The following is a 24,186-nucleotide window of genomic DNA, read 5'->3' on the forward strand; positions in this document are numbered from 1 at the left end:
CCCCCCACCTGGGTTCTGCGACGATTATTGTCACAATTCTCTCCTCAAGATCAAGCTATGCAAGCACGCATACGGGATCGACTGCGTTGTTGCGGGAGGTCAACCAAACACTTTCCGTAAGTGCTATCTTCTCGTCAGGACTCGTTGAGTTTATGTCCTAACAGTCAGGCGACGTGGATCTTGGATACTGCATAGCACGTATATCCTATGAGATATAGCGTCAGAATTGTTTGCCCTGCTTCTGGGTTGCCTCTTGAACTCATGTTGAAACGTCATCGCCATAAACTTGCTCAAAAGGACGAGGACGAATCTGTGTGTCCTTGGTATTAGCAGGTCATCTATAATATTGCTGGGCTTTTCCGTTCTCTGTTAACTGGCGGTTTATTATTATTCTAAAGCTAGGAATAAGATGGTGATGCTGATACGGCGCATCCTTTCTGGGCGCTCCTGTCACCTTTGCTGTGAGGCTCAGCTTGGCCTGGTTTTCACAGCACGCAGTATTCTCCGTCATTGTACTCCCGAATTCCACTCACTTATCCAAACACTGCGTCACTCTCGTCCATTATCTCAGAGCTAAGTAAAATTGATTTGATCCAGCTTGCAGCATCGGGTTGACTGAAATACTCAACTACATCTAATCCTATGTACCTGCGCTGACCCTAGCGTAACATCTCCAACGAACCAAGACCCAAATCCGGGGTTGCTGATCGTTCCGTTATCTCGGCGGTTGCCGCCCATCCCGGCTCTCGCATCCGATTCGCCGACCTGCCGCGCCGGCGGCTGCTGAAGCTGACCCCCCGGCCACCTCCACCCCTTTCGATCTCTCCTCCGGACCGTCGCCGTCGCGTTGCAAAAAATAGGAACCACGAAACGAAACATGATCCACGCGGTCGCAGTCGCGGCCCGCCATGCAATCGGGTGCTCGGGGTGGGTGTTGCGCAGCGGGTGGCTGCGGCGCTAAGAGCCGCGCTTGTTTGAGGTTTCAGTGGCGCTGGTGAATCAGAGGCACGAAACATGGATTTGGGCAGGAAAACGTGGTCTGCTATGGGCGACTAGGCCATCGTGTTTGATGTTTTGGGTCTCTCGCCATGGCGACGTTAAGAATGAACATGGGTTCGTAGGCGCGTGGATTTCATGGTGGAAGGGCATATAAGACCTTCATCGAGACCAAAGCTGTATGTTTGGAAAGTTTGTTTGCTTGAGGCACACAACTCTATCAAGATCTTTTCCTAGGTCTTTTTTTCCTTTTTTTCCTTTTTTTTCCTTTTCGTTATTTCCTTTTCTTTTTCATTTCCTAGTGTTTCCTTGGTCTCTTCTCTCTGGGTTCCTTGGTCTCTGTTCAATAAACGAATCTGTTTCCTTACGCCTCTCTGGGTCTACCTCTCTCGTCTCTATTTCCTTGATCTCTGGCAGGGACCAGCAAGCAACAGTCCACCAGTTTGGTCTTGCGGCAGTTGATCTGCCCATCCTGAACCCAAGCTTCACTCGTCGAGTCCTCAACAACCAACGTCATGTCGCGGCAACTTGGCCAGGCGCCAGCCATCCCCGTGAACTTGAACTTCCCTCCTCCTCCGACGGCTCCGTTCCCGAAGCCGAAGACACGGTTCCCCCTCCGGACGGCACATAAGCAGCGTCCTTCTCTCGAGCTGGTCACCAATCCCATCGCCCCGGCGAAGATGCCGTCTCCGCCCCGGCCCGGCGCCCTGGGTCTCACCTTCACCATCTCTAGGGCTGCCAAGTTCGCCTCACTGATTGCAGTCATTGGTCTCTGTGCCAACTTCATCAGCATCATTGCAGCAGCGGACCACAACCCCCCGTCTGAGCTCATTGGCGCCCTGACGATGGCCGTCACGGCTGTCATTTACACCGTCATCACCTACATTCTCTACTATGACGGTATGCTTTCCTTGCTGGTGACAGGCTGCCTCGACGGCCTGCTCCTGATCGCCTTCATTGTCGTGGCCTCGCTGGTTGGCAAGCCCCTGCCGAGGGTCAACTGCGCCGCCCGGTCCGGCACCTCTCCTCTCGACTCGGGCATTTGGATCATCACTCCATCCTCGACGCTCCTGCGCTCCTCCGTCCTTCCCAAGACCATCCCATATCCAACCTTCGTCACACTCGACAAGGCCACCTGCCACCAGACCAAGGCCGTCTGGGCCCTGGCCATCACGCTCTGCATCCTCTTCGCCTTCTCCACCCTAGTCTGCATCGCCCTCTGGCACCGCCTCCGCCGCGATGGCACCCACCCCTCCAAGACAAAGGACATCGAGGGTTAGGGGCGCGCGGGCGCCGCCGGGGTGAAAGAGGTTGCGCCAGGCGCGGTGGCGACGGTGCAGACGAAACCATGGAACAGCAATGACTACAAGCTCCCTGCTGTGACTGCTGTGACGACAATGCCTGTTCCCGCGCCCTCCTCCTCATCCCCTCCCAACCCCGCGGTGCCCAGGTTCAGTTGCGACTCGGACAGGTCATCCGGGTCGACGGTCCGCGATCTCGGCGCTGCCAGCCCGCCTGTGCCGCGCGGTCTGCGGCCGCCGCCTGCGCGGCACCACCTCTCACGGTCGCTTACGGGAAGTCAGATCTTTGATGATAACCAAGACGAGATCCGACCGGTGGCATCAAACAACAACTCTCTCCGGCCCTCGGAGAAGGACGAAGATGGCATCTCTCCTCTCCTCTCCCGCGCGCCTCACCTCCCAGATCCCAAATCCAACGCCCTGGGAATCATCACCGGCGACATCATCCCCAAGGAACCAACAACCAGCTCCCTCCCAGCTCCACGAACACGCCAACTCACCCCTCCCACCCAGCCCACCAACACCTCCAACCTCCCCTCCCACCTAACCACCGTCCTGGACAACATCAACCCCGACAAGCAAACCAAGCGCAAACCCCTTCCACCCCCACGCATCATCATCCCCTCTACGCCGCCAACAAGCCCACCCACCCGGGCCGTCCGCCGCACCGTCGAAGAGGCTATGGCCGTTGCCAGCGCCGGCGCGGCGTCTGTGGCTGGTAGCATCGTCATTCTGGCGACGCCTTCGACGACAACGACCGCCACGGCGACGGCAACGGCTACGGCCAGTGGTGGGATTCCGCCTTTCCCGCCGTTGCCGGGGAAGGAGGCGTTTGAGATGGGGTCGATGGGTGGGGTTGGGAGTCCAGGATCCAATAAGGCGAAGAGCGGGAAGGGGGCTCCTGGGAGTAAGCGGAAGACAATGAGGGAGCTTATTGACGGGTGGTGGGATTTGGGGTTGTTGGAGAGGATGGGGACGGTTAGGAGGAAGAAGTGATGCTTGATACCCATGTGAGCTTAGGGAGGGTTTGTGAATGGCGTAAAAATTGGGAGGTGTTTGCAAAGAGAATGGTTGGGAATGGTGATATGTAACTTTGGCCAGGCCAGGATGCCTTCATCATGGATGGGTTGTTTGGTTAAGACATCAGGTATTGGGCATCGCCTTGCTAGCAAGGCCAAAAGTTCTGGGTAGACTGTTAGTTTTGCTGGACCCTGGATGGCTCCGTAATAGATAATGAAGTATCTGTAGTTCAGATTTGCATCTCGCGCAGCATGGTTGATCATAAGTCATGAGGGGGCAAGAGCCAATGTGACAATTAGAACGGTCTCTGTTCTAAGCATGACTAGAGTCTCAATTGTGCATACACTGATTGTCTTTTCCGCACCATGTAACCTACAATCCACTTCTGCACACCCCTTACTGCGACGAACCTCCCGAAATAGTGATGACTTGACCTGCGACACAAGTTAGCACAACCATCTGGGCCGTCACCCCTGGAGGAGATACTCACCATTCACCCAGCCGCCATCCTCACTCGCCAGGAAAGCTACAACGCGAGCCACATCCTCCGGCACCGCGCAGCGTCCGAGCGGGCAATTCTCCGCCATCAAGCGCTCGATCGTCTCGGCTGGCATATCCGGAGTCCCGCCGGGGATATAATGCCAAGCGTTCTGCGTGAACATGTCGCTCTTGATACCGCCGGGAGCGATGCCGTTGACCGTGATTTTGCGAACACCAAAGTCTGTCGCAAACGCCTTGACCATGCCGATCACAGCCATCTTGCTGCTATTGTACAGCGCATGATTGCGCACGCCCATCAGGCCGGCGGCGATGCTGGTCATGAGGATCAGGCGGCCGCCGTCCTCAAGGTGCTTGAACGCGGCCTGGCCGACGAAGAACTGAGCTCGAGCGTTCAAATTGAAAACGTGGTCATAAATTTCTTCCGTAATCTCCTCGGTCTTGTTCCACGACTCAGTGCCACTGTTGGACATGACGATGTCGAGACGCCCAAAGTGCTGCTTGGCCTCAGTGAAGAGGCGCTGGATCTCGGAGACCTTGGAAACGTCGGCCTGGATGGCGATGGCGCGGGCGCCGTTGTTGTAGGAGGCAATCTCATCGACGACTTCCTGCGCGAGACGGGACGAGGAGACGTAGTTGACGACGACTGACGCACCGCGACGGGCGAGTTCGAGGGCGATGCCGCGACCGATTCCACGGCCAGCGCCGGTGACCAAGGCGACCTTGCCTTCAAGGCTGGCGGTGGGAATTGGGAGGACCATTTTGACTGATGAATGAGGGTTTGGTGGTGTTTTGTTGTTTGAAATGTGATGGTATCCGAAATTTGTTGTCCAGTTGGTGGGTATGAGTGTTGCAGAAGAACGAGACAGCAACGAAGACGAACGAGATTTCTGGGGCTTATAAACAAGAGAATTCGAGGCGTGCCTGCACGCCAGCAAGATGCCATTTTAAGAGCTGACCTAGGTTCCTGCGCAACATTGTTGATGTCTGACCGGATGGGGGCCGCACTTGCTCGGTGGTCCGGGGTCCGGAGTACGGAGGGGAAGGGCCGAGGCGGGCTCCCCCGACCAAGTCCGAAGCGACAGCCTCATCCTGTCAGCCCTCGGCTTCCGCTTGTCCCTTTTTTTCGAACGTTGCACACAGCCTGGAACCCCCGTCTTCAAACCCCTGTCTCATCGGGTTGGATCAAACTTTATTCTAACGTCGGTGAATGACGACGCCTCCCCTGGGGGATGCATGAGAGTCAGGATGGTCACGCATATATATATGCGAGACATATTACATGGACACCATGATCAAAAAGTTAAACCCATAAATAATACCCCCGTTTTCAACAGAATGTAACTCCTGAATGACTGTTGCCTCTATGCTCAGAATGCTGTGCTGCAGTTCTCTGCTACAGATCCCGAAGCTCATCAGGCAGGTTCCGAAACATCTTTTCTCGAACCTCTGGACGAAACTTGTCCCACGCTTGGTTCAGCTCCTTCTTCTTCTTCTCATCGCGCCTTTGTATCATCTTCTTCCACCCCAGTGATTCAGACTCATCAGGGCCTCGTTCCCTTTGCTTATCGAAGCCGTAATTCCGTATCGGGTATGGTACATGGGGTGGTGACCTCATCGCTTTGAACAGATTAAGCGCCCGTACCGGTCTCCCTGGGGTCCTAAATGCCAGCTTCTCTACTGTTATCTTCTTGACCCAATCCCTCTTCCTCCTCTTACGCTCCTTCTTCCACGCTCTGTAGTCCTTCTTGAGCTTCTCCTTTTCCTCCTTCGCATGCTTTGCCAGATCTTTCTCGATGTGGTCTGGGGCCATGCCGGGGAAGTCGACGGGAGGGCTGGAGTCGGGGCCTTTATGAGAGAAAGCGCCTGCTGATGGGGCCGAGGCACCGGTTGACATGGACTTGTCAGATGATGTGAAGTCGACGGGAGTTCCCGCGTAGTGCTGAAATGCCTGTTGGAAATAATTTGGATGGACATTGGTTCCCGCGGCTTGCTGTAGGGGAAGTTGTGGCAGCGCTGGCTGAACAGGTATGTACGGCGGCTGGATGTTTGCAATGAACTGGGGAGCCATCGGTTGGACAACCTGTTGCTGTTTCTGCTGACCCAGCGGCCAAGTGCCTGGTTGGGGCTGTTGGACGTGTTGCGCCGCTGCTTGTCCCAGTTGGAAGGAAAGCGGAACATTCTGCTGCTGGGCCTGAAGAGGGCCCGGCGAGACAGAAGGAGCTGGCACATGCGGCGCAGGTTCTGGTTCTGGTTCTGCGGGCGTCTCGGCATGCGGCGGCGGGCCAGGTTCGCCGAATAGATTTTCTGCAAATTTCTGGCTCATGCGGTATATCGGGTGGTTTGGCTTGTACTCCTGTAACTTGTGATTAAAAACTGCCTCCAGCTCTGGCAGACTCGGCCGTCGTGCCGGGTAGGCACACAGACAACGAGCAACGAGGTGGCGCAAGTCTTCGTCGATGGAGGAGAATCTCGGATGGAGGAGGTATCCACCGTATGTCCATTCCGCTGTGGTTGTACCGTCAGGGTGTTTGAGTTCGAGCTTCTCGAGCACCGGGGGATGTTCGACAAAGTAGAACGTGATGACGGTAAACATGATCTGGTGCGTGGGATCAACGTCAGTGGCTGGGGGGGTGATGCTAAACAGTGCAAGGAAGCACGTACTAAGGCCGCTTGATAGATATTGCTGCTTGGAGCATACCTCCCGGCTATCTCGGCGCCGTAGTCCATCGGGTGTAAGTTCACCCAGTCCCATTCCTCGGTGGTTTGTTCCTGAGAGGTGGTGGTCAGTCCCTCCGCCCGGATTGACAACAAAGGCTGACCTGACTTACCGGCATAAAGTAAAAAGATTTTCCGCACCGTCTCTTACTCCAGTAGTCCCAGCTTTATTGCGTCAGTCTCGGGATATCTCGGAAACTCTATGGTATACTCACGCTGTCTGGAGTCCGTCCCATACAGTTGCAAGCCCAAGGTCGGCGATCTATTGGGGCAGGTTAATATGAATCATAACTCCTAGGCCACACTATTTACGCACCTTGACCAAAGGGCAAAGACGATGGCTTTCGCTATCAAAATCCCCCACCAATACTGCTTCCGGTTAACATCCAAAAAAAAAAAAAAAAAAAAAAAAAACAAACAAAATGACGCACTGTTCAAAAAGTCCATGTCATAATGAACCATCGTCTCACGGCGGCTCCACGGAAGAACTTCAGGGAACCCCGCACAGGACTCAGTCAGTTGTGGGATGTTCTCGACCCTCGGGTTGAGTCCGGGAGGTTGTGCGCCGCCAGGATAGGCTAACCCGACCACGCCGCGGTAGACTGTCATTGACAGTTAGCTGTAAGTTGTTCTCTCACTCAGACTCACTCAGATAAAGCTGCGCTTTTGAGTTATACTCACGGCAATTGAATATACTCCACTATTCCAAGTTAGCTGTTGTGCTCTGAGGTACATACAATCCTTTTTTTCACGGCGCTAGCCCACACTTACCAGCACTAAGTTCGGGAATGGAGTCCCGATTTTGGCCGCCTTGCTTACATATCTTTCCAATCTCCCGCGGGGCATGTACTCGATGAAGAGCAACCCGGGGTCATAGTCCAACTCTTCCCTCCCCCTGTCTGTCACCTCTCCTAGTCCGCTCTCGGCGCCCGGAGGAGGCCTCAAGATTATCTGCTGAACAATGTGCTTTGCGCCGGCGACTTTCTGCAGGAGAGACACGTTATCAGCATGGAGCCCCAGAGAAATTTTGTGAATAGAAATTAATTCACGTACCATATGCATTTTCTTCTCGTGATTCAGAGCATCATCGTCCTTGTACAAGCTTGCCTTGCACACAACCTTCTCCCTCTGGCCGTTCTCGCCAACAAACTCAAACAGGGTTACAAGGCCGAGACCTCCCCAGCCAAGGCTCTTGATATACTTGAAGCCGCCCTTCGTCATGCGTGAGAGCTCGTCAGCTCGCTTCTTAGCTTTCTTTTTCATCGCATCTGGCCCGGCGTCTATCCACCCCTCATATAGGTAATCCGGTTTGTGTTGTGCTTGAGAAGGGGCATGCAGGCGGTCGTAGCCGAGCCATCTTCCCTGCTTGGGGACCTTGCGTTTGAGGTAATATTTGACTCTGTATCAAGTAAAAAGGTATTAGTTATCGGTAGTGTGTTATGGGAAAGGAAGGGGAAGATGTAAGGGCTGCGTGCCTTGTGGATTCGTCCCAGGTTGCAGTCGTTCCCTTCCTCCAGCACTCGAAATAATCGGCCAACACCTTCTGCGTCTTGCGCAGCTTGCGCAAGTCCACCTGTTGATCCGCCATGATAGATGAGGTCGTGAGAGAGGCGTCGGTGGAATCTTCGAAACCTCAGAGGAGAGAACTTGGTGTTGAGTCTCGCAATCTACACGGGACTGTGTGCGCAATATGCTCATTCATCATTCCCCCCCATTGTTGGACAAAGCATGGCCTGCCCTATGTCTTCCATGAGGGTTAACAAGGAAGAGCGGCTTTGTGTGCCTGTTTAATGTGAACAAGCATTTCTAAGAACAACAAAGGGTCTTCCATCGAGTTACTGATTCCGGCATCCCTGCATTGTCTTGGAGAGTTCTGAGATAAAACTCATTCATGCCCATTAACCTCACGAAGTCGGTACACAGCGGTCAACTCGAGAAGAGAGCAACCGGCACGATTGACTGCACAAGTCTCTGACGCCGAGCTGGCGTAAACGACCCCATTCCATCATAGACAATGAAAAAAAGTTCCTAGGGCCGGCCCATACTCCTCTGGTGATCCTCAGGCAAGTGCAAAACGAAGCACGATGTCAAAATAAGGTTTGAGCCCACCACATTGACCCTTGTTTTGGACGCAGGGGGGTTACCAGGAAAGGAACCAGTCGAGGTTGCTTCCTTCTCATACACGAAGCACATAGAGAAAAAGAAGAAAGTCAAAAAAAGAAAGTAAAAGAGAAGAAAGTAAAAAAGAAGACGAGGAAGCAAGCTGTTCAGCCGCCGGCCTCCCAGCGGCTTGACAAACGAAGCAAGGCACACAACGTAATATGGCAGATGCTCTGTTGGTCTTTACTTCAGGCCATTTACATAAGCATGCACCCTTTTCGTTCTCTTCCTCGTCCGAAAGTTTAGGATAGCTGTATTGCCGCAACCAAGTCGAAAGCATGGTACGTATGTAGTGGGGTCAAGCAACGCTCAAAATCAGGGATGGCAGATGATGATCACCTCGAGCATACCGACACTGAGACGGCGATCAGTGTGGGCTTCCATATTAGGAAATACGCGAGATTCAGGTCAGTACCTGAGTTACTTCGACATCCCATGTGGTCCGAGAATGTCGAGACATGGACAAAAGGGGTGCATCCCCCACTGAAGGATTGCGAGATAAACAACAGTAAACAAACCTGATACGGAAAGTAAAATCCCCAAAGTCCAACAGTCGCTCCCGACTCCAGCCGAGTCAGCCGCCTGCGCTCAAAGCAAACCAAAAGAGTGCTAGCGCATGAGGCCCTGATGGGGTGTGTTGTGACGGAGGCAGCTGAAAAGGAAAACAGTCCAAAAAGGATCGCCGAGGCAAGGCGCTTGGCTCGGCACATCAGCAGCGGCTGCTGCAGCCTGATGCGGCAAATGCGAACGGCGCGGCTTCGTCTCTGCGACAGATTGGATGACGTCGGGTGGGTCGGGGCCCAAGTGGGTCCACCTTTCCTCTTCTCACCCAATCACAACCCGCCAGTCAGCATCTCAGGCTGTTGCCCCGGAGATGTAGCGTGTAAGACGAGTACAAGGTAAACAAACCCATCGCAGCTCAGCCCTGCATACAATTCAACATCGCAACGTCGCAGACAAGCGGTGCTCAATGCTCTTGTCTGGATCACAGCCCAGAATCAATTCCTCCATTTTGGAGTCTTTTCACGACCTTGGTAGGGTCAATTGAAGACCTGATACCCCGAGCCACTTGACGACACCAACAACAACAATCCCTGGCTCCTCACACGCATTCAGTCTGAGCTTTTGATGGCTTCAGTCGCCGCTCTGGGAGCGTAATCGCAAAGCAAAATCTTCGTCTCGTTCGGATCTCTTCTCGAAAGGATTTCTCACGATGATGTCCACTCCGGCGCATACCAGCGGGCTGCGCTCGCGCCAGCGCCAGCATCGACGACAGAACTCGACGCCTTCGGCCTTCGATGCGGTTAAGATTGCGCCTCTTCCAACCCTCCAGCCGAAACGGCCCATCTCCCACCGCCGAGGCCTCAGCTTAGACACGCGCGCCCATCCGCTTGCCCCAGCTCCTGCGCCGACGGAATCGCAGACTTCTTCGCAACAAAGCACCCCACGGCGAGGTTTCGGGGATGCGTTCTTTCCCCCCTCCGACGGCAGCGACAACTTCTTGTTTTCCCCGCAGGTTACTCCGCAGAGCCGGCGGTTCGCCAACATCCTCCCTCACAATGACTCGATGGAGGACTTGAACAGCCTGTCTTTCGACCAATATGCCGCATCTCTCGGCCTCTATGAGCGGCCCGACAGCCGCCTCAGCGGCAGCGATGTCGATCCGTCTCGCGACTTCGATTTCTTCGGCGCCGACAGCGCCCTTTCTACTCCATCCTTCCTGACGTTCCCTGAATCAAGCCCTGCCCCAACTCAAGGGTGGAGTTCTGATGCAGAGACGGCAAGCACAAACTCGCGCCGCTCATCACGGCGGATCAGCAACGCCATCCTGGACAAGGTGGCCAAGTTTGAAGCTTTGGGCGCCGGTGCTTCGATGGATAGGCCGTGCACTCCCAATGGGCAAACAAACAGTAAGTTGCAAATTGTATGCGGAAGTGCAAGTTTTGCAGACTCTGATGCGGTTAGGCTTCTTCTCCCAAACCCCGAGCGACACGTCAGCAAAGCAAGATGCCACGCCCCAGCAACAGCGGCCCAACAGGTTCTCCGAGGGCTATGACGAGTCCATGGAGGAAACACTTAAACCCATCCGCAAGCGCACCGACAATCGACACTCGGGCATCTTCCAGGATCTTCGCAAGCAGGCCGAGGCCATGATGCAGAAAACGCCACCGCGCACCAGCAACATTCCCATGGCTATACCCAATACGGGGCTGCAGACCCCCGACTTTATGAACATGCGGAGCATCAGCGCCGAGTTCCGCAAACTCGAGGAAGAGTTCGGCACGTTCCCGACCAGTCCCGTCACGGAGGCGTCGTCTGCCTTCAACAGCATCGTCAATTCCTCGCAAGAGTCCTTGGCCGAGAAACCGGCACTCCAACCAGCGGTGGCGCTACAGCCCCGGGGAAGCATCTCGCTGGCCCCACCTTCTCCATCGCGCAAGTCGCCGTCCCGGCGGACGTCTCCACACCGCCGGACCGAGTCCCTGGCATCACTCGCCAGCGCCGCCAGCATCGCTGATATCAATATCGAGGAGACGCGGACCGAGACGGGCGTGACCCTCGAGGACATCGCAGCCTACATTCAGGGGCCCGATCCGACGGACGGAAAGTGGCGGTGCACTTACGAGGGGTGTAACAAGCTGTTCGGACGCAAAGAGAACATCAAAAGTCACGTCCAGACTCACCTCAACGACCGGCAGTATCGCTGCCCGACCTGCAAGAAATGTTTCGTGCGGCAGCACGATCTCAAGCGGCACGCCAAGATCCACACCGGCATCAAGCCGTATCCGTGCGAGTGCGGCAACAGCTTCGCGCGGCACGATGCTCTCACGCGCCATCGCCAGCGCGGTATGTGCATTGGCGCCTTTGACGGTGTGGTCCGCAAGGTGGTGAAGCGCGGTCGCCCCAAGAAGATCCGGCCAGAGATGGACGAGCGGAGAGATAAGGCGGAGCGTACTCGGCGCAAGAACAAGATGGCCGAGGCTGCTGGCATGAGCTCGGCCTCAAGCGTGTCCGGATGCTCCGACGTCTCAGGCGCCAGCTCTCCGAGCAATGAGTTTGACGGACTCATTGACGAGGACCAATTCCCCGGTCTTTTGTCGGCCGCGATCAATCCCGGGCTGGCCACGATCCACCCGACCACTCTCTCCGTCTCCTCGGCGCCTATGCCCACCACCGCTGCAGACAGCTTCCACACCGCCCTCTCTCCATCAGCAATGAGCAACTACAGCCACGCTTCCAACCATCCATCTCCTGCGCTGTCCACAAGCCTCCTCCCCACCACCGCCTCTTCAACCGGCTTGACCGACCTCACCGCTACCACCGCTCCACCAATACCAACAACCACGGCCACCAGCCGCCCCTCCTCCCCCACAAAGCCCACCCGCCGCTACACCTCCCCACTAACCGCCCCCTCCCCATCCGCAACCCCCTCGTCCGCGTCCACCACCGCCCAACAACAACAACAACAACAACAAACAACAGCCAGCCCGGCCGAGCTCGTCTCCTCCCCATCCTCCCCACCGCCTCTCCTCTCCGCATCCACCTTCTCCTCCTCCACGGTGTCTTCCGCAGCCACCACCGTCTCCCTCTCCGCGGCCGCCGCACGGTTTTTCGACCTCGACGGCACCGACGACGACGACTTCCACATCGCCGCTCGGGAAGGAGGAGACGGGGCGGAAGACGAGGTCGGGGATGTGAGCATCGGTCTCGGGACGACGGTCGCCGCGCGCGCCGCTGCGTCGGCAATCGGATCGTCGGAGTTTGGGATGGGACAGTTCGGGCTCGGCGGGTTGGCGGGGATGGGATTGGGAGGAGGGTTGGGGATGGCGGGGTTGGATGGGTTGGGAGGAGCGACGACGGCGACGGAGTTTGGAGCGTTTGGTGGGAGTAGTGCGGCGGCTGGGAATGGAGGCTTGACGTCCTCGCCTTCGCCGCTTTCATCGGGGTCGACGACATCGACGGTGGAGAGCAGCGGATCGTCGTCGCATGTTTTGCTTGATCAGCAGGGGATGTTGCTTGGTGGTGGGGGAGGGCAGATGGGCAAGTTTGATGCGTTGAAGTTTGTGGAGGATGAGTTTGATCCAGTTAGTATGTTTACGCACGGGGAGGATGTGTTTTTCGGGACGCCAGCTTGAAGCGTTTTCTTGTTGGCATGCTTGGCTTCGGCAGCCGTTTTGTTTCCTTTGTCAACGCTTTTTTGCTTCTTTTGTTTCTGGCTTGGATTCGTGGGATTTAGAGATCCGGGAGTTGGCGGTTGGTTCTGCCACCCAGATCCTCGGGTTTGGGATAAGGGTTCTTCTGGTGGTGGTCTTTTGGTTGGCAATCTGTATTTTTGTTCTTTGACAGTGTACAACTCTGGGTTGGATCTTTGGAAGTGGGTGCATGGGGACTGCACGTCGGACTACTACCTCTTGAGATATCTACTTTTTCCTTTGTACTGAATACCATCGAGTTATATGTTGGCGAGGTTGTGATTCATAATGGACCAGGTTCCTTACTTGCTCTATTTCCACCCAATGTTGACTTTGCCTGTGCCTAGCTGTTCATGTCAAGAAGACACTTTGCGGAGGTGAGCCCATCTGGAGTCTTCCAGAATACAGTGTGAATATTAAAGCTATGTTACTGTATCACAAGATGGTGCTTACCCAGGACCTATTACACCACAGTGCAGCACCAACTTCAGGCTCCCCTCCCTTCACAGCTATTAAGTTCAAAAACAGCCCGACTCATATCACAAGTCGATCATCGTATACACACTGCGTAACCTGGCCAGACCTGGGGTACTCGGTCTGGCATCTTTGATTACACCCACCCCTCTGTCCTCCCCTCCCCCACCATGTCCACCCCATCAGACAACGACACACAGGATCGTGACAAGCACGCCCTGGCGTCGTTCACTCGTCTCAATCCATACGAAGGCGGCAACTTCAGGCCAGCAACAAGCCTCACTGAAGACTTGCCTCCTAACCAAGATGCAAACATCCTGGTGTTGTGGCACCCCGACTGCCGGGACATTCTCTATACGGCCTACACAGAGCAGTCGGTTCCGGGTCGTAAACTCGATATCACCTATATCGGTGGTGATGTCTTTGCCATCGGTAAGTTCCCCCTCTTCAGCACCATGAAATATCACCTATTGACTCATGACAGCAAGGAATCTCTTGCTCTACACTTTAACCTTGGACCTGAGCAATGACGGAAAACTCACTCCGGCTCAGGTGTGGTCCATCTGGAACATCTTCTACAACCCCTACCTTCGCCAATCCGATCTCCAACTTCTCGCAGACCACGCTACAAAACTCTACAACCTCTCGGAATCCCTGGAGCAATGGCACTCAGGCCCTTATGGCAGTATTCTTCGTTTCCCCGATCAGCGTGGCCTCGCTGTCATCCGCAACTGTTGGAATGAGTTCGCATGCCATGAGGCGCATCTGATGGACGACAGCAAATTTCATCGAACTCACTTCGATCAGGCTTTGGCGTCCGCAAGGGAGGTATCAGAATGGCTCAACCATACTCCCAAACAGTATGTTTCGACTTCATGCTCTCCCCTGGCCGCTCAAATGGCCGAAAAAGTGGTTTCTGCGGTGGAAAAGTACGTGGAGCTCGGGAAGAAGCCAGCTTTCCCCCTGGATGCCCCAGAAGAACCTGATATTCCGAATCCCGTATTCGCTGCTCCAGCCGGGTACTTCGCCCTCACATACCCGCCAGTGCCTCTACTTAGTTTCCATCTTGCCCCTGCTCAGGCCGTGCTCGTGGAGAAGCCCAAGTTTCCCCTCAGGGAGGGCGCCGGTGACCCGCAAAACGGCATCGAGGAGCTCCTTGAGGTTGCTCTCGCACAACTCTCGGATTGGCTTCAGGCGTTTGCAGACAAGGCTCGCTCTGGCACCTTGATTCTCCGCCATGTGCTGGGAGATGCTCTCAGCTTCTCCCAGATGCTGCATCATGGCTGTGTAACCAAGGAGAGTTGCGACCAGGACTGCCGTAAGGATACAAATGGGCACAACATCCTTCTGGCAGAGTTTGAGTACGGTGTCGGCGCCACTGCCCCGCGACAGTTCGACATCATCGACTCTTCGCTGGTCTCCACGAACCTCGAAGCGTTAGACATCCTGCTGGCGACCGAACCGCTGTTAAAAGATGCCCCTTCTTCAATCATTTACACAGCAGGTTTCTATCCTCTGCAGGACAGCAATGCCTTCGAGAGCCTCCTAGGGGGACGAACAACAAGCATCGGTCTTCTCCTGGGTCTCCTTCCAGCAGAATACTGGACTAACGCAAGGAGCATCCCCATCTCCGACCAGATTCTCATGACGTGGTCCGACAAAGCCAGCAAAGTCGAAGGAATCAACAAAGAGGCCGCCCAGTTCTTGCTTGGATTCCGCTTGTCATGGAAGCCCACCAAGTACCTGCTCGGACAGAAATCACCGGCACCGTTGCAGGCTGGCATTGATGGCGTTGTGGACTTGGTCAAGGAGGTCTATCTGAACTTGATTGCGGCCAAGGACACCGAGAACGTTCCTATCATGCTCACGCAGACGTCAAGTGCGAAGCTGATGAACCCGCGAGAAACAGCAATCGCCCTACTTAAGGCACTAGCCGGGAAGTTGAGGCTAGACTTCTCAGAGCTTTTGAACAAGCTTATCGGGTCTCTCTCACTCGTCCCACCTCCAACCCAAGAGCGTGTGGCTGTCGACTTGGAGAAGTTCAAGGAAACAACGGCTCCAGGAAACATGGTTGATGCGTCTGCGGCACCAGGATCAGAGGGCGACTCAGCGCCCGAGTTCACGACGGCCGTTGGGTTCGACCCAGACCGCCCCGGAGATATCGCGGCCATCACTGGACGACTCCAGGTCCTCTCGGACCAGGGAAAACAACTGCTGGCTGAGAAGGCGCCGATAGAAGTGCGCCAGTCCTCACCCACCACCCTTGATGTCATCTTCTACGGCAAGGAGCGCGCTCTTTGGGGTAAAGACCGGGCCCTCGTCCTTCCTATGACGTATCCTGTCCCGGTTCTCAAGGAGGGCAGCAAAACCCGCATCGCGCGCACATCAGGGTACATCGAGATTACAGCACCTCTCGCAAAGCCTTCTACAACACCTACCCTCCTGGAAGACCACGATTGTCTCCCCGTGGTTGTGCCAACCGCTACCCCTTCCCTCCCCGTGCACCTCAACTCCCCGCGTGTCGACCTCGACCGCCTCCCAGTCATCAATCTCGATGAAAAAGCCCACCTAGGCTTCATCACAACCCTTGCGTCCCTCACCTTCTCCAGCCGCGAGCGTCGCCTGCGCGAGCAAACCATCGCCAACCCGGACCCCAACGCCTCCCGCGCCAACAACAACCCCGACAGCCTCGCACCAACTTCGCGCCTCAACTTCAAAGAGTCCCTCTTCACCATGTTCATGCTCTCGACCGGCGTGCAGGGTGGCCAAACGGGCCTCTTCGCGCTCAGCGAACCGGCCGGGCGCACTGGCGTGCACGCGCTCATCCTCGTCAGCGCGGTGCGCCTGGACGCGGCGCACGGCAGCGTGGTTCTGGACGCGGCGGTTCTGCCCTTCACGCGCGAGCTGCTGCACAGCCACGAGCTGGACGAGTTCCTGGTCTTTTTGCGCACGCTTGAGTGCTGCACGCTAACGGTGGACGAGGCCGAGCTGAGCCTGTGGAAGAAGGCTTTGCCCGCCATGGCGGAGCGGTGCAGGACCTGGGAACACCTGCCCGAGTGCGAGTATGTTAAGGTAGGCAAGGCGCCGGTGAGCTTGCGGCAGGGAGATCCCGTCTTGTGCAGCTGCGGCAAGGGCAAGTTGCCCGAGAGGTTCGTCGGCGTGCCGGAGTGGGAGACGGCGGCCAAGCATTCCACCCGCGTGGCGATCAGCCCGATCTATTGCTCCGCATTGGTGGAGGAGCTGGTGGCTCCCGAGCTGGCCAAGGCGGTGGCCGAGGAGGCGGAAGGGAAGAGGGCCGCGAGAAAGGTGTGCCGGAACTGCGGAAAGTCGGAGGAGGAGGATGGAGTCAAGCTGAAAAATTGCGCGCGGTGCTTGGCTGTGGCGTATTGCTCGTCGGCGTGCCAGAAGAAGGATTGGAAGAAGCACCGGATGGAGTGCGAGGAAGCGGAGGAGCACGAGCTGAGAGAGCAGGAGAGGCTGAAGGCAGCGATGGAACGTGCCCAGGGAGGCGGTAGCCAGTAAAGGGCTTCGATCCTATTGCATACCTTAGTCATCGAGAATGGGAAGTTCCCAAGTATTGCCTGCGTATACCGTTCAAGCCGCTGAACTAGGTGTCTGCTGTATGAAATCGGAGTACCTGATATGCTTGCTAACCCTTGATGACATCATCGGTACACAATTTTGTTCCTTCACCTACCTATGCCAACGCCTGTTTCTCCTAGACTTCGACCTGCTCCGTTTGGCAAACGAGATACATGCCCAAAAGGTTGTTGATGGTCAATCACCAACCTCATGGTAATTATCTGAACAAACCAACCCTCTTATTGTTGGTCCTCGGATGAGTGGATGTCGACCAGAGACGGGCTGTGCCGCTTCTCTGAAAGTCAAGGTCACACAACGTTCGGACGGATTCAGGTACCAGATCCTCCCCATTGGATGGTTGAAAAGTTGGTGAGGAAATCTTTGAAGGCCCGATTCCTAGTGGGCCGTGGCTACGTACCTCGTCCCTTCTGCTCGTATTTTTGATGCCAGAGTCTAACACTATACTTACACAGTAGATTTCTCAACAATCGTAATCCCGAGCTGCCGTTGACCTGCAGACGCACAACATGGACACGCAGCATGCACTACTACAATACTTACTTTGCTAACTTCCTACATACCTCTCCGTATGAGTAGTAGTATGTGCATAGATAGTAACCGAATTTGATGGAATGGTATCTCTACTGCAACCTCATCAGCAACCCGCGTCCAGTGTTGTGAGACCAAAAAGACCATGGGATTCTGCATTCCTCGTATCTGGCTGCCGACCAACCACACCACCCACAAACCACACCATCGAAAATGACGGCTCGTGATCACGGTTGGGTCGCAAAACGGCCGGGTAAAAGCGGTATGCACAAACAGACAACAATAACAACAACGACACACGGGAGGTAATAGTTTGGGGAATTGAGGTGCAGTTTTCGGCAGAGTAACACTGGAACACCAACACTTGCGCGACAGACCTTATCTCGACCAACTGACTGGCCATGTGCCTTCACCGGTTGTCGATATTGTCTCAGTCATCATAGAGGACAGCAACACCACCATCAACATGTGTGTCTCATCCATCCAAGCCAGCACAGGAAGGATGGCAAGTGGAAGAATGTCGACACCCTGGAAAAGAAAGACGGGAAGGCCTTCCATCTCCCCTCCCCCTCTCCCCCGCACTTCTTTCATCCGTCCCTCCGGGTTCCCGCATGTTTCTTGTTTCAAGTTGTGGACGGCGGTTCATCAAAGCAAAATCCCGGTCTACAATTCGAGAGAAGCCGCCGATCTGGCTGGCTGCCTCCCTCACCAATCCCCCCGCTTCCTTCTCTTCAGAGAGATGATGCTTGTGGTTTGACCCGAAACAACCACAACGGTCCCCGGGCATGGGGATGCATGGTTTTTTTCGGCGCAGTGCATGACGACATTGCCGTGTGCACACCACCACGCGAAGTCACGGAAGTGGACTGTTAACTACTTAGCACGAACCCACCTTATCACGATCTAACCCAGTGTGGCAACTGGGAGGGTGCCGGCCACCACCACGACGGAGCTGGCGGAGGGGTTGGAGGAGGAGGTCAATGGAGAGACTACTACAGTATACAGTACATATGGACGTCGGTGTTGGGGAGCAACAGGAGACGACGGCCAAGAAGGATTGAAGGGCTTCATCAGTTGGGTCTAACAGCTCGAGATGTGGCAGTTGTTCACAAACAACGGACAAATCTGATGGGATGTGAACACGACTCAGCCGGCGGACGGGTCAGGAAATGACACGCGGAGGGGTGCAACCACAACCTGGGAGAGATAGTCGGTGGCCCAATTTATCCGTTGCGTCCGAGCAGATGGTTCACTTCCACATCATTTCCTAGGTAGTTATGGCTTTGAGAACCGGCAGACAGAACGGTCCCGTCGCCTTGCAGTCTGGACAACGGATCCAATCTGGCTGTTGCTGATGGCTTTTTGGACATGATGCACGCGCCGTATTCTGTCACTCAGCCGTATCGGTGTTCTTTTTTTCGACATCGATGAAGGATTCGATCAACCACAACCGTTGAAAGGATGCGTGGTGTGTGCGTTAGTTCGTCAGTTCCACCGGCGCGAGATGGACGGTTCCAGGTTGCATCGCCACTCTCATGCGTCAGTACCGTACTGTACTGATTACTGTACGCCAGCGTAACGCCGGGGCGTGCCAGTCCACTTGACAGTCTTGCCGGCCCGGTTCGGTTCGTTCGCTTTTCTCCCAAAATTTGATCGGCCGGGCCAGATGGCAGGAGGAAAACGATGCGAGCTGAACGCGGGCCAATCATGGACCGCGCTGATCCCGTGCGGTGGGCGGTGCTCGACCTGGTTGGCTGGACGGTGGAGCATGCGGACCCATCGGACTCGTCTAAATCGGGGTTAGTGTCAGGGGCAGACGCGCCGTCTTTTCTTGTCCTGTCCTGTCTGTTTTCTTCCCGCACGCCCACCAGCCGTGGACGGAAGGGTGGACGGCGTCATCCCGAGGTTTCCTCACCCCCCACCTGGGCGCAATTTCGTTTCCGCTTCCTCCCCCAATCCCATCCTTCCGCCCCCTCCCCCCTTGGAGCTTCTGTGGCCCGGAAGATCCAAGGAACCAAGGCCCTGTCGTGTCCTGCCTGTCCCGTCCTGTGGATTCCACTTCCTGCACTCCTCGTCTCTCCTTGTTCACTTTGTTTGACTGACTTCTCTCTCTTTCCTGTCACTCTTTTCAACCCTCGAACCCATCGACGCCTTTCCCATCCAGGAGAGAGGCCTCTTTTTCTCTGCTTTCTCGGTCTGCAACCTGCTGTCTTCTCAGCAACTCGCTCAGCGACCGGGAGATGTCCCCTAAGCTGTAGGCCGCAGCCCCCGAACACAAGCAGATCTTGCTTCTCACCACCACACCACCGGTTCCGACCGCGACACTCGTTTCACCGCTTCGATTCGCTTCGTAGAGGGCCGCCGCGCCCTTTGTTGCTCCCTCCGATACCTCTGGCAACAGAGATTCATCCCACGAAAAAAAAAAGGTTCTGTTGCCCGCTGGTCGACGACATAACCTTATAGCCCACCACACCGCAGCTTCTTCTCGACGTTCCCGAGCAATCCGGCAACGAGAGATTACACCCGTCCGAGCTCCCCGAGAACCGTGACGACGACAGAAACAACCCGGGTTTTCTCATCAACCAGCCACAGAATCCATCACAATGAGGTCGATCCTGGTTTTCGCTACGGCCTTGGTCGCCGCTGTCAACGCCGCCCCCGAGGGCATGGGGAGATGGGCCGAGCCTCCAACAAAGATCGTCGCTGCCCGTGCGGATAAGGCCGTCCAACAACCCACGGCAGCACCAACAATTGGCACACCCACGATCCAAGGCTGCTTCAAGTCGCCCGGCGATCTCAAATTGAACACCACTCACAAGTTCAACAGCATCGGCAAGTGTGCCGACGAGACCTGCGCAGCGGCTGGGTATGCCGTCGGTGGCTCTATGGGCGGGAATCAGTGCTGGTGCGGCGAAACTTATCCTCCCAAGTCGGATCTCGTTGATCCTAAGTTCTGCGACACACCTTGCCCCGGGTTTGGCGAGCACGCATGTGAGTCTTGAACGAGTGGAGAGAAGAACGAAAGAACCGACGAGAGCTGACAGACAACAGGTGGCGGTGTTGAATACTGGACCATCTACAACACGGGCCTTACCCTCATTGTGAAGCACAAGGATGCCCAACCGTCGAGCACCTCGTCAACTCCAACCTCGACTCAAGGCTCCGAAACGACCAAGATCATCACGGCTACCCCGACGGGCGACTCCGAAGGCGGCCGTAGCAATGTCGGTGGTATCGTGGCCGGCGTGGTCGTCGGCATCATCCTTGCGGCTGCCGCTGTCGGCGGTGCCGCCTTCTACCTGCGCCGCAAGCGTAACAGGGAGCTCGAGGAGGAGCACCGCCGCAACGCTGCTGTCAACGCTTTTATCGGCAAGCCCGGGAGCAGCGCCGGCTCCATGACCGATTCCCGCCTCGATCCCATCATGGTCCAGAGGAGGTTGAGTGACGGTAGTATTGCCGATAACCAAGATTACTCGAGGAGGATACTTCGCGTATGTCTCCATCCTCATTCATATCATCAAGGGTGACACGGTTGCTGACGGACTACACAGGTTACCAACGCATGATTCAAACCCTTACCTCGAGATATGACGACAACAAAAAGCAATAAAACCACGAAACTCGACCCTCTTCTTTGTTTTCTATTTTGGATATGGACCAGCAGCAAGCAGGCAAAGCAGCATAACCGGCGTTTGGGGAAGGGTGTGGGGGATGGAATTTATTTTTCTACCATCTATCCGAGGTCTTTGTCGCTACCCGCTCAGTGTGGTGATGGATATTGATCCTGGTTCACGCGCGAAGCGAATGAGGCATTTGGCCTGGAGGAGGAAGAGGAGGCCGCGTTTTCTTGTTTTCACATTGTCCGGTGTGCAAGCAAGTCGAGGGGGTTGAACATCGGCCTGGCTTCGACTCGCTGCCACCCTTACAGTCCCTCTCTCGAGCGATCTCTCTCTGTCCTTTCGCTACGCTACACACAACACACAACGATTTCTAGAGCAGTACCTGGCGCTCCCAGAGCCAGTTCTCTTTTCCTCGTCCGTTTGTCCGGCATTGACATGCTTCGGGACACAATGGCCGCCCTGGTTCCCGTTGACGAATGTGATGTCCCTGCCGTCGAGCAACCGAACGACCGAAATATCACGGCACTGCCCCGACGCATGAACGAGGTGTCAACAAGCGGCGGAGCAAGGAGGGGAATGACGGCCTCGGTGGTGCCGGGTGCGTGCAGTGCGAACATCGTCATCTTACGCCCCCCATGACCTCACATCACCGTTTTACACTTCGCTTCTACGGAGGGTTGCCTACGGGTTTTATTTGACGGGATCATCTCTACGGCGATGAGGGGGGAAGGAGAAGAATTGGACTGGTGGGGGAAAGGCAGGGTGGTATCTTTGTCCATCTGTCTCTCGGGTTGTCTGTCTGTCTGGCTGGCTAGCTGGGGGAATGCTGTCTGGGTTGAAACTGGATTTTTATTTGTTTTTGGTTCGAAATGGGTTGATAGACGGGGTCTTTTTTTTATCTCTTGTGTAGTAGGTTGTTCTATTTTGCGAGATAGGTAGTGCGGTAGGTGATGGGTTTGTGAATGGACGCTCCTTTTTTTCTCTCGTGGCTCCTTGGGCTTGTCTACGTGATAAGTACTACTAATAATGTGGTTTGGAGTATCTGCTTGTTGGGTATCTGAAGGTTGGGGGATTTGCTGATAGTTATTCTGCGGACACCGGACATTCTCGTGGAAGAAGGGGAATAATGATACGGATAATGAGACGAGAAACCCGGTAGAATAATCGACGGATCATCGCCATCCTGTCTCGTTGATCCCCTATCTACGGAGTATCCCGACTTGCTTCCAGCGTGATGTTTCTCCACGTTATTTCCTTCCTTGTGTTGAAAAATCCTAGGCTTCTACGTGTATCTAGTCTGCTGATCATGATCATGATCATGATCATGATGCTCCGATCCCCGTCTCTGCCTCAAACAGCCTGCCTAGTCGTGCCGCCCCGGTTTGTTTTCCTTCCCCTGTTTGCTTACTGTAACTATGTATGGCTACACCCATCCTGCTTTTCGGTTTCTCAACCATTTTTGCTGTGCCTCTGCCTCGCTTTGCCACGTGCTGGGGCTGGCTGACTGACTTGCGAAGAGGAGGGGTCCAGATCTGCGGCGGGAATCCTGCGGCGCGATGGATGGGTTATGGAAACGCGCAAACACAAAAATTCCGTTTTGTCTGTCTGTACAAAGTCTGTACGGAGTATCTAGGTAGGTAATAGATAAGTTTCGAATTGCTACTGAGATTGTTTTGGTTGGACCAGCTGACGGGCGTTTCCCATTTGAACGGCACCGTCCAGCACGGTCTGTATGTATGTACCTATATATACCATCTTATACATATGTTGCACAACTTAGATCCCGTCCGTGCGGCGACGGAAACGGAGCGGGAACGACAAGATGGGTTCTTACGCATGCGGTGCCTTGCTTGTGGCTTGAGGTGGGTTGAGGTGGAGGGGCGCTGGTTGAGACTCTGAGTTGGTATTCGTGTAACCTGATTGGTTTGCTGAATACCACAAATGTGGTTTTGGGGATGTTGTGAGACCATCTTGTGTACCATAGACATATCCAACAACGACAGAGGTGGGAAAGCTTGGGATGCTGGTTTGAGTTCGTCGCATCTCAGGTCACTTGGCATGGGCCCCGGGAGATGCGGGATATGGGACGTGGTAGGTACGTAATCGACTTGGCCGAGTAAACGCCGTGGTGGAAGATTTCCTCCAAGATATGCCGATCCTACTCAAAACGGGCAGTTATCAACTTCGGTGATTCATGTCGATCTTCAACGCCCTGCTCCACCAATGTACCGGTCAAGATACCTACTAGTCCACAAATCCAAATAATTGCTTATTTCCCTGTCTCCTGCATGTCCCTACATGAAACTGATCCAGGGGAGTCTTGTCTGTCTGCCGTTGCAGGGGGAAGTTGAGATGATGTTTCGCAACTGGGATAAGGTCCCTTTCCCCTCGGGCCGTTGGCTGCCTCTATGGAGGAGTGGACTTACATGCGTACGGCTGAATCTCAGACAAGCATTGAGATTCAAGTTTCCAGATTTAAATACCGAGAATTCCCAGGCGTGGAAATAAGGCGTACTCCGCAGATAAAAAGGCATGTTTGAGGTCATGCGTGATGACGGAGTTCGGGTTGATTATGAAACGAGCTGACGATTGTGGCGTTCAGGTGAGGCTAGACGCCAAGGTAGAGAAAGAGGAAACAGGACAAAAGACGATGATAGCCAGGCATCAAACGTAAGCGACGGTCACATTGTGTTGACTTCACATCAACATACAACTCGAAAAAGTAGGAAAAACGATGGGATATCAAGGTTAATTCCAAGAAGCATGTCTCTCCCAGTAGCCGAACTCCAGCCCGCCTGCTTGCCCTTGGTTCGCTGTCATGTTGTATGTGCCTCCAAAGTACAGTCCTCTAAACAAGTCCCCAACCCAACGAGCCTCCGTGACCGAAAAGAAAAAGAAGCGTTTCCCGTGGATAGAGCCACTCGCCTAAAACCCAAAACGCCGTCCGCTATGCAATACATGACCAAGACAATGCTCATTGCCACGAGTTCCTCTCATAAGCAGCAGCAGCAGCAGCAGCAGCAAAATGCTCGACGTCAAAATGCCAGAGTTCCTTAAGCAATCCATAAGCCTTGT

The 24,186-nt window shown here is 55.0% G+C and overlaps 10 protein-coding genes across 10 annotated transcripts; 7 read left to right on the forward strand and 3 right to left on the reverse strand.

Moving 5' to 3' along the window:
• Positions 1-1,511: 1,511 nt before the first annotated feature.
• Positions 1,512-2,276, forward strand: VTJ04DRAFT_6075 (uncharacterized protein; the record flags this gene model as incomplete). Its single annotated transcript, XM_069364258.1, has 1 exon — positions 1,512-2,276. The coding sequence occupies one exon, from the start codon at positions 1,512-1,514 to the stop codon at positions 2,274-2,276; it is 765 nt and encodes a 254-aa protein (XP_069218102.1).
• Positions 2,277-2,393: 117 nt separating this feature from the next.
• Positions 2,394-3,293, forward strand: VTJ04DRAFT_6076 (uncharacterized protein; the record flags this gene model as incomplete). Its single annotated transcript, XM_069364259.1, has 1 exon — positions 2,394-3,293. One exon carries the CDS (start codon positions 2,394-2,396, stop codon positions 3,291-3,293), a length of 900 nt encoding a protein of 299 aa, XP_069218103.1.
• A 420-nt stretch (positions 3,294-3,713) lies between these two features.
• On the reverse strand, positions 3,714-4,576 carry VTJ04DRAFT_6077 (uncharacterized protein; the record flags this gene model as incomplete). The annotated part of the gene is made up of 2 exons (XM_069364260.1): positions 3,714-3,751; positions 3,808-4,576. The coding sequence occupies 2 exons, from the start codon at positions 4,574-4,576 to the stop codon at positions 3,714-3,716; spliced, it is 807 nt and encodes a 268-aa protein (XP_069218104.1).
• Positions 4,577-5,211: 635 nt separating this feature from the next.
• Positions 5,212-8,121, reverse strand: VTJ04DRAFT_6078 (uncharacterized protein; the record flags this gene model as incomplete). Its single annotated transcript, XM_069364261.1, has 10 exons — positions 5,212-6,414; positions 6,480-6,587; positions 6,647-6,698; positions 6,749-6,795; positions 6,850-6,902; positions 6,965-7,135; positions 7,215-7,233; positions 7,305-7,517; positions 7,587-7,932; positions 8,009-8,121. The coding sequence occupies 10 exons, from the start codon at positions 8,119-8,121 to the stop codon at positions 5,212-5,214; spliced, it is 2,325 nt and encodes a 774-aa protein (XP_069218105.1).
• Positions 8,122-9,906: 1,785 nt separating this feature from the next.
• Positions 9,907-12,829, forward strand: VTJ04DRAFT_6079 (uncharacterized protein; the record flags this gene model as incomplete). The annotated part of the gene is made up of 2 exons (XM_069364262.1): positions 9,907-10,603; positions 10,659-12,829. 2 exons carry the CDS (start codon positions 9,907-9,909, stop codon positions 12,827-12,829), a joined length of 2,868 nt encoding a protein of 955 aa, XP_069218106.1.
• A 701-nt stretch (positions 12,830-13,530) lies between these two features.
• Positions 13,531-16,882, forward strand: VTJ04DRAFT_6080 (uncharacterized protein; the record flags this gene model as incomplete). The annotated part of the gene is made up of 2 exons (XM_069364264.1): positions 13,531-13,792; positions 13,845-16,882. The coding sequence occupies 2 exons, from the start codon at positions 13,531-13,533 to the stop codon at positions 16,880-16,882; spliced, it is 3,300 nt and encodes a 1,099-aa protein (XP_069218107.1).
• A 3,212-nt stretch (positions 16,883-20,094) lies between these two features.
• VTJ04DRAFT_6081 (uncharacterized protein) lies at positions 20,095-21,057 on the forward strand (the record flags this gene model as incomplete). Its single annotated transcript, XM_069364265.1, has 3 exons — positions 20,095-20,482; positions 20,543-20,982; positions 21,043-21,057. The coding sequence occupies 3 exons, from the start codon at positions 20,095-20,097 to the stop codon at positions 21,055-21,057; spliced, it is 843 nt and encodes a 280-aa protein (XP_069218108.1).
• Positions 21,058-21,078: 21 nt separating this feature from the next.
• On the forward strand, positions 21,079-21,750 carry VTJ04DRAFT_6082 (uncharacterized protein; the record flags this gene model as incomplete). The annotated part of the gene is made up of 2 exons (XM_069364266.1): positions 21,079-21,259; positions 21,323-21,750. 2 exons carry the CDS (start codon positions 21,079-21,081, stop codon positions 21,748-21,750), a joined length of 609 nt encoding a protein of 202 aa, XP_069218109.1.
• Positions 21,751-21,752: 2 nt separating this feature from the next.
• VTJ04DRAFT_6083 (uncharacterized protein) lies at positions 21,753-22,287 on the reverse strand (the record flags this gene model as incomplete). The annotated part of the gene is made up of 2 exons (XM_069364267.1): positions 21,753-22,199; positions 22,264-22,287. 2 exons carry the CDS (start codon positions 22,285-22,287, stop codon positions 21,753-21,755), a joined length of 471 nt encoding a protein of 156 aa, XP_069218110.1.
• A 1,587-nt stretch (positions 22,288-23,874) lies between these two features.
• On the forward strand, positions 23,875-24,168 carry VTJ04DRAFT_6084 (uncharacterized protein; the record flags this gene model as incomplete). Its single annotated transcript, XM_069364268.1, has 1 exon — positions 23,875-24,168. The coding sequence occupies one exon, from the start codon at positions 23,875-23,877 to the stop codon at positions 24,166-24,168; it is 294 nt and encodes a 97-aa protein (XP_069218111.1).
• Between the last annotated feature and the right edge of the window lie 18 nt (positions 24,169-24,186).

This window comes from Mycothermus thermophilus (assembly GCF_041956435.1).
Source record: "Mycothermus thermophilus strain CBS 625.91 unplaced genomic scaffold VTJ04scaffold_4, whole genome shotgun sequence".
Lineage (NCBI taxonomy): Eukaryota > Fungi > Ascomycota > Sordariomycetes > Sordariales > Chaetomiaceae > Mycothermus > Mycothermus thermophilus.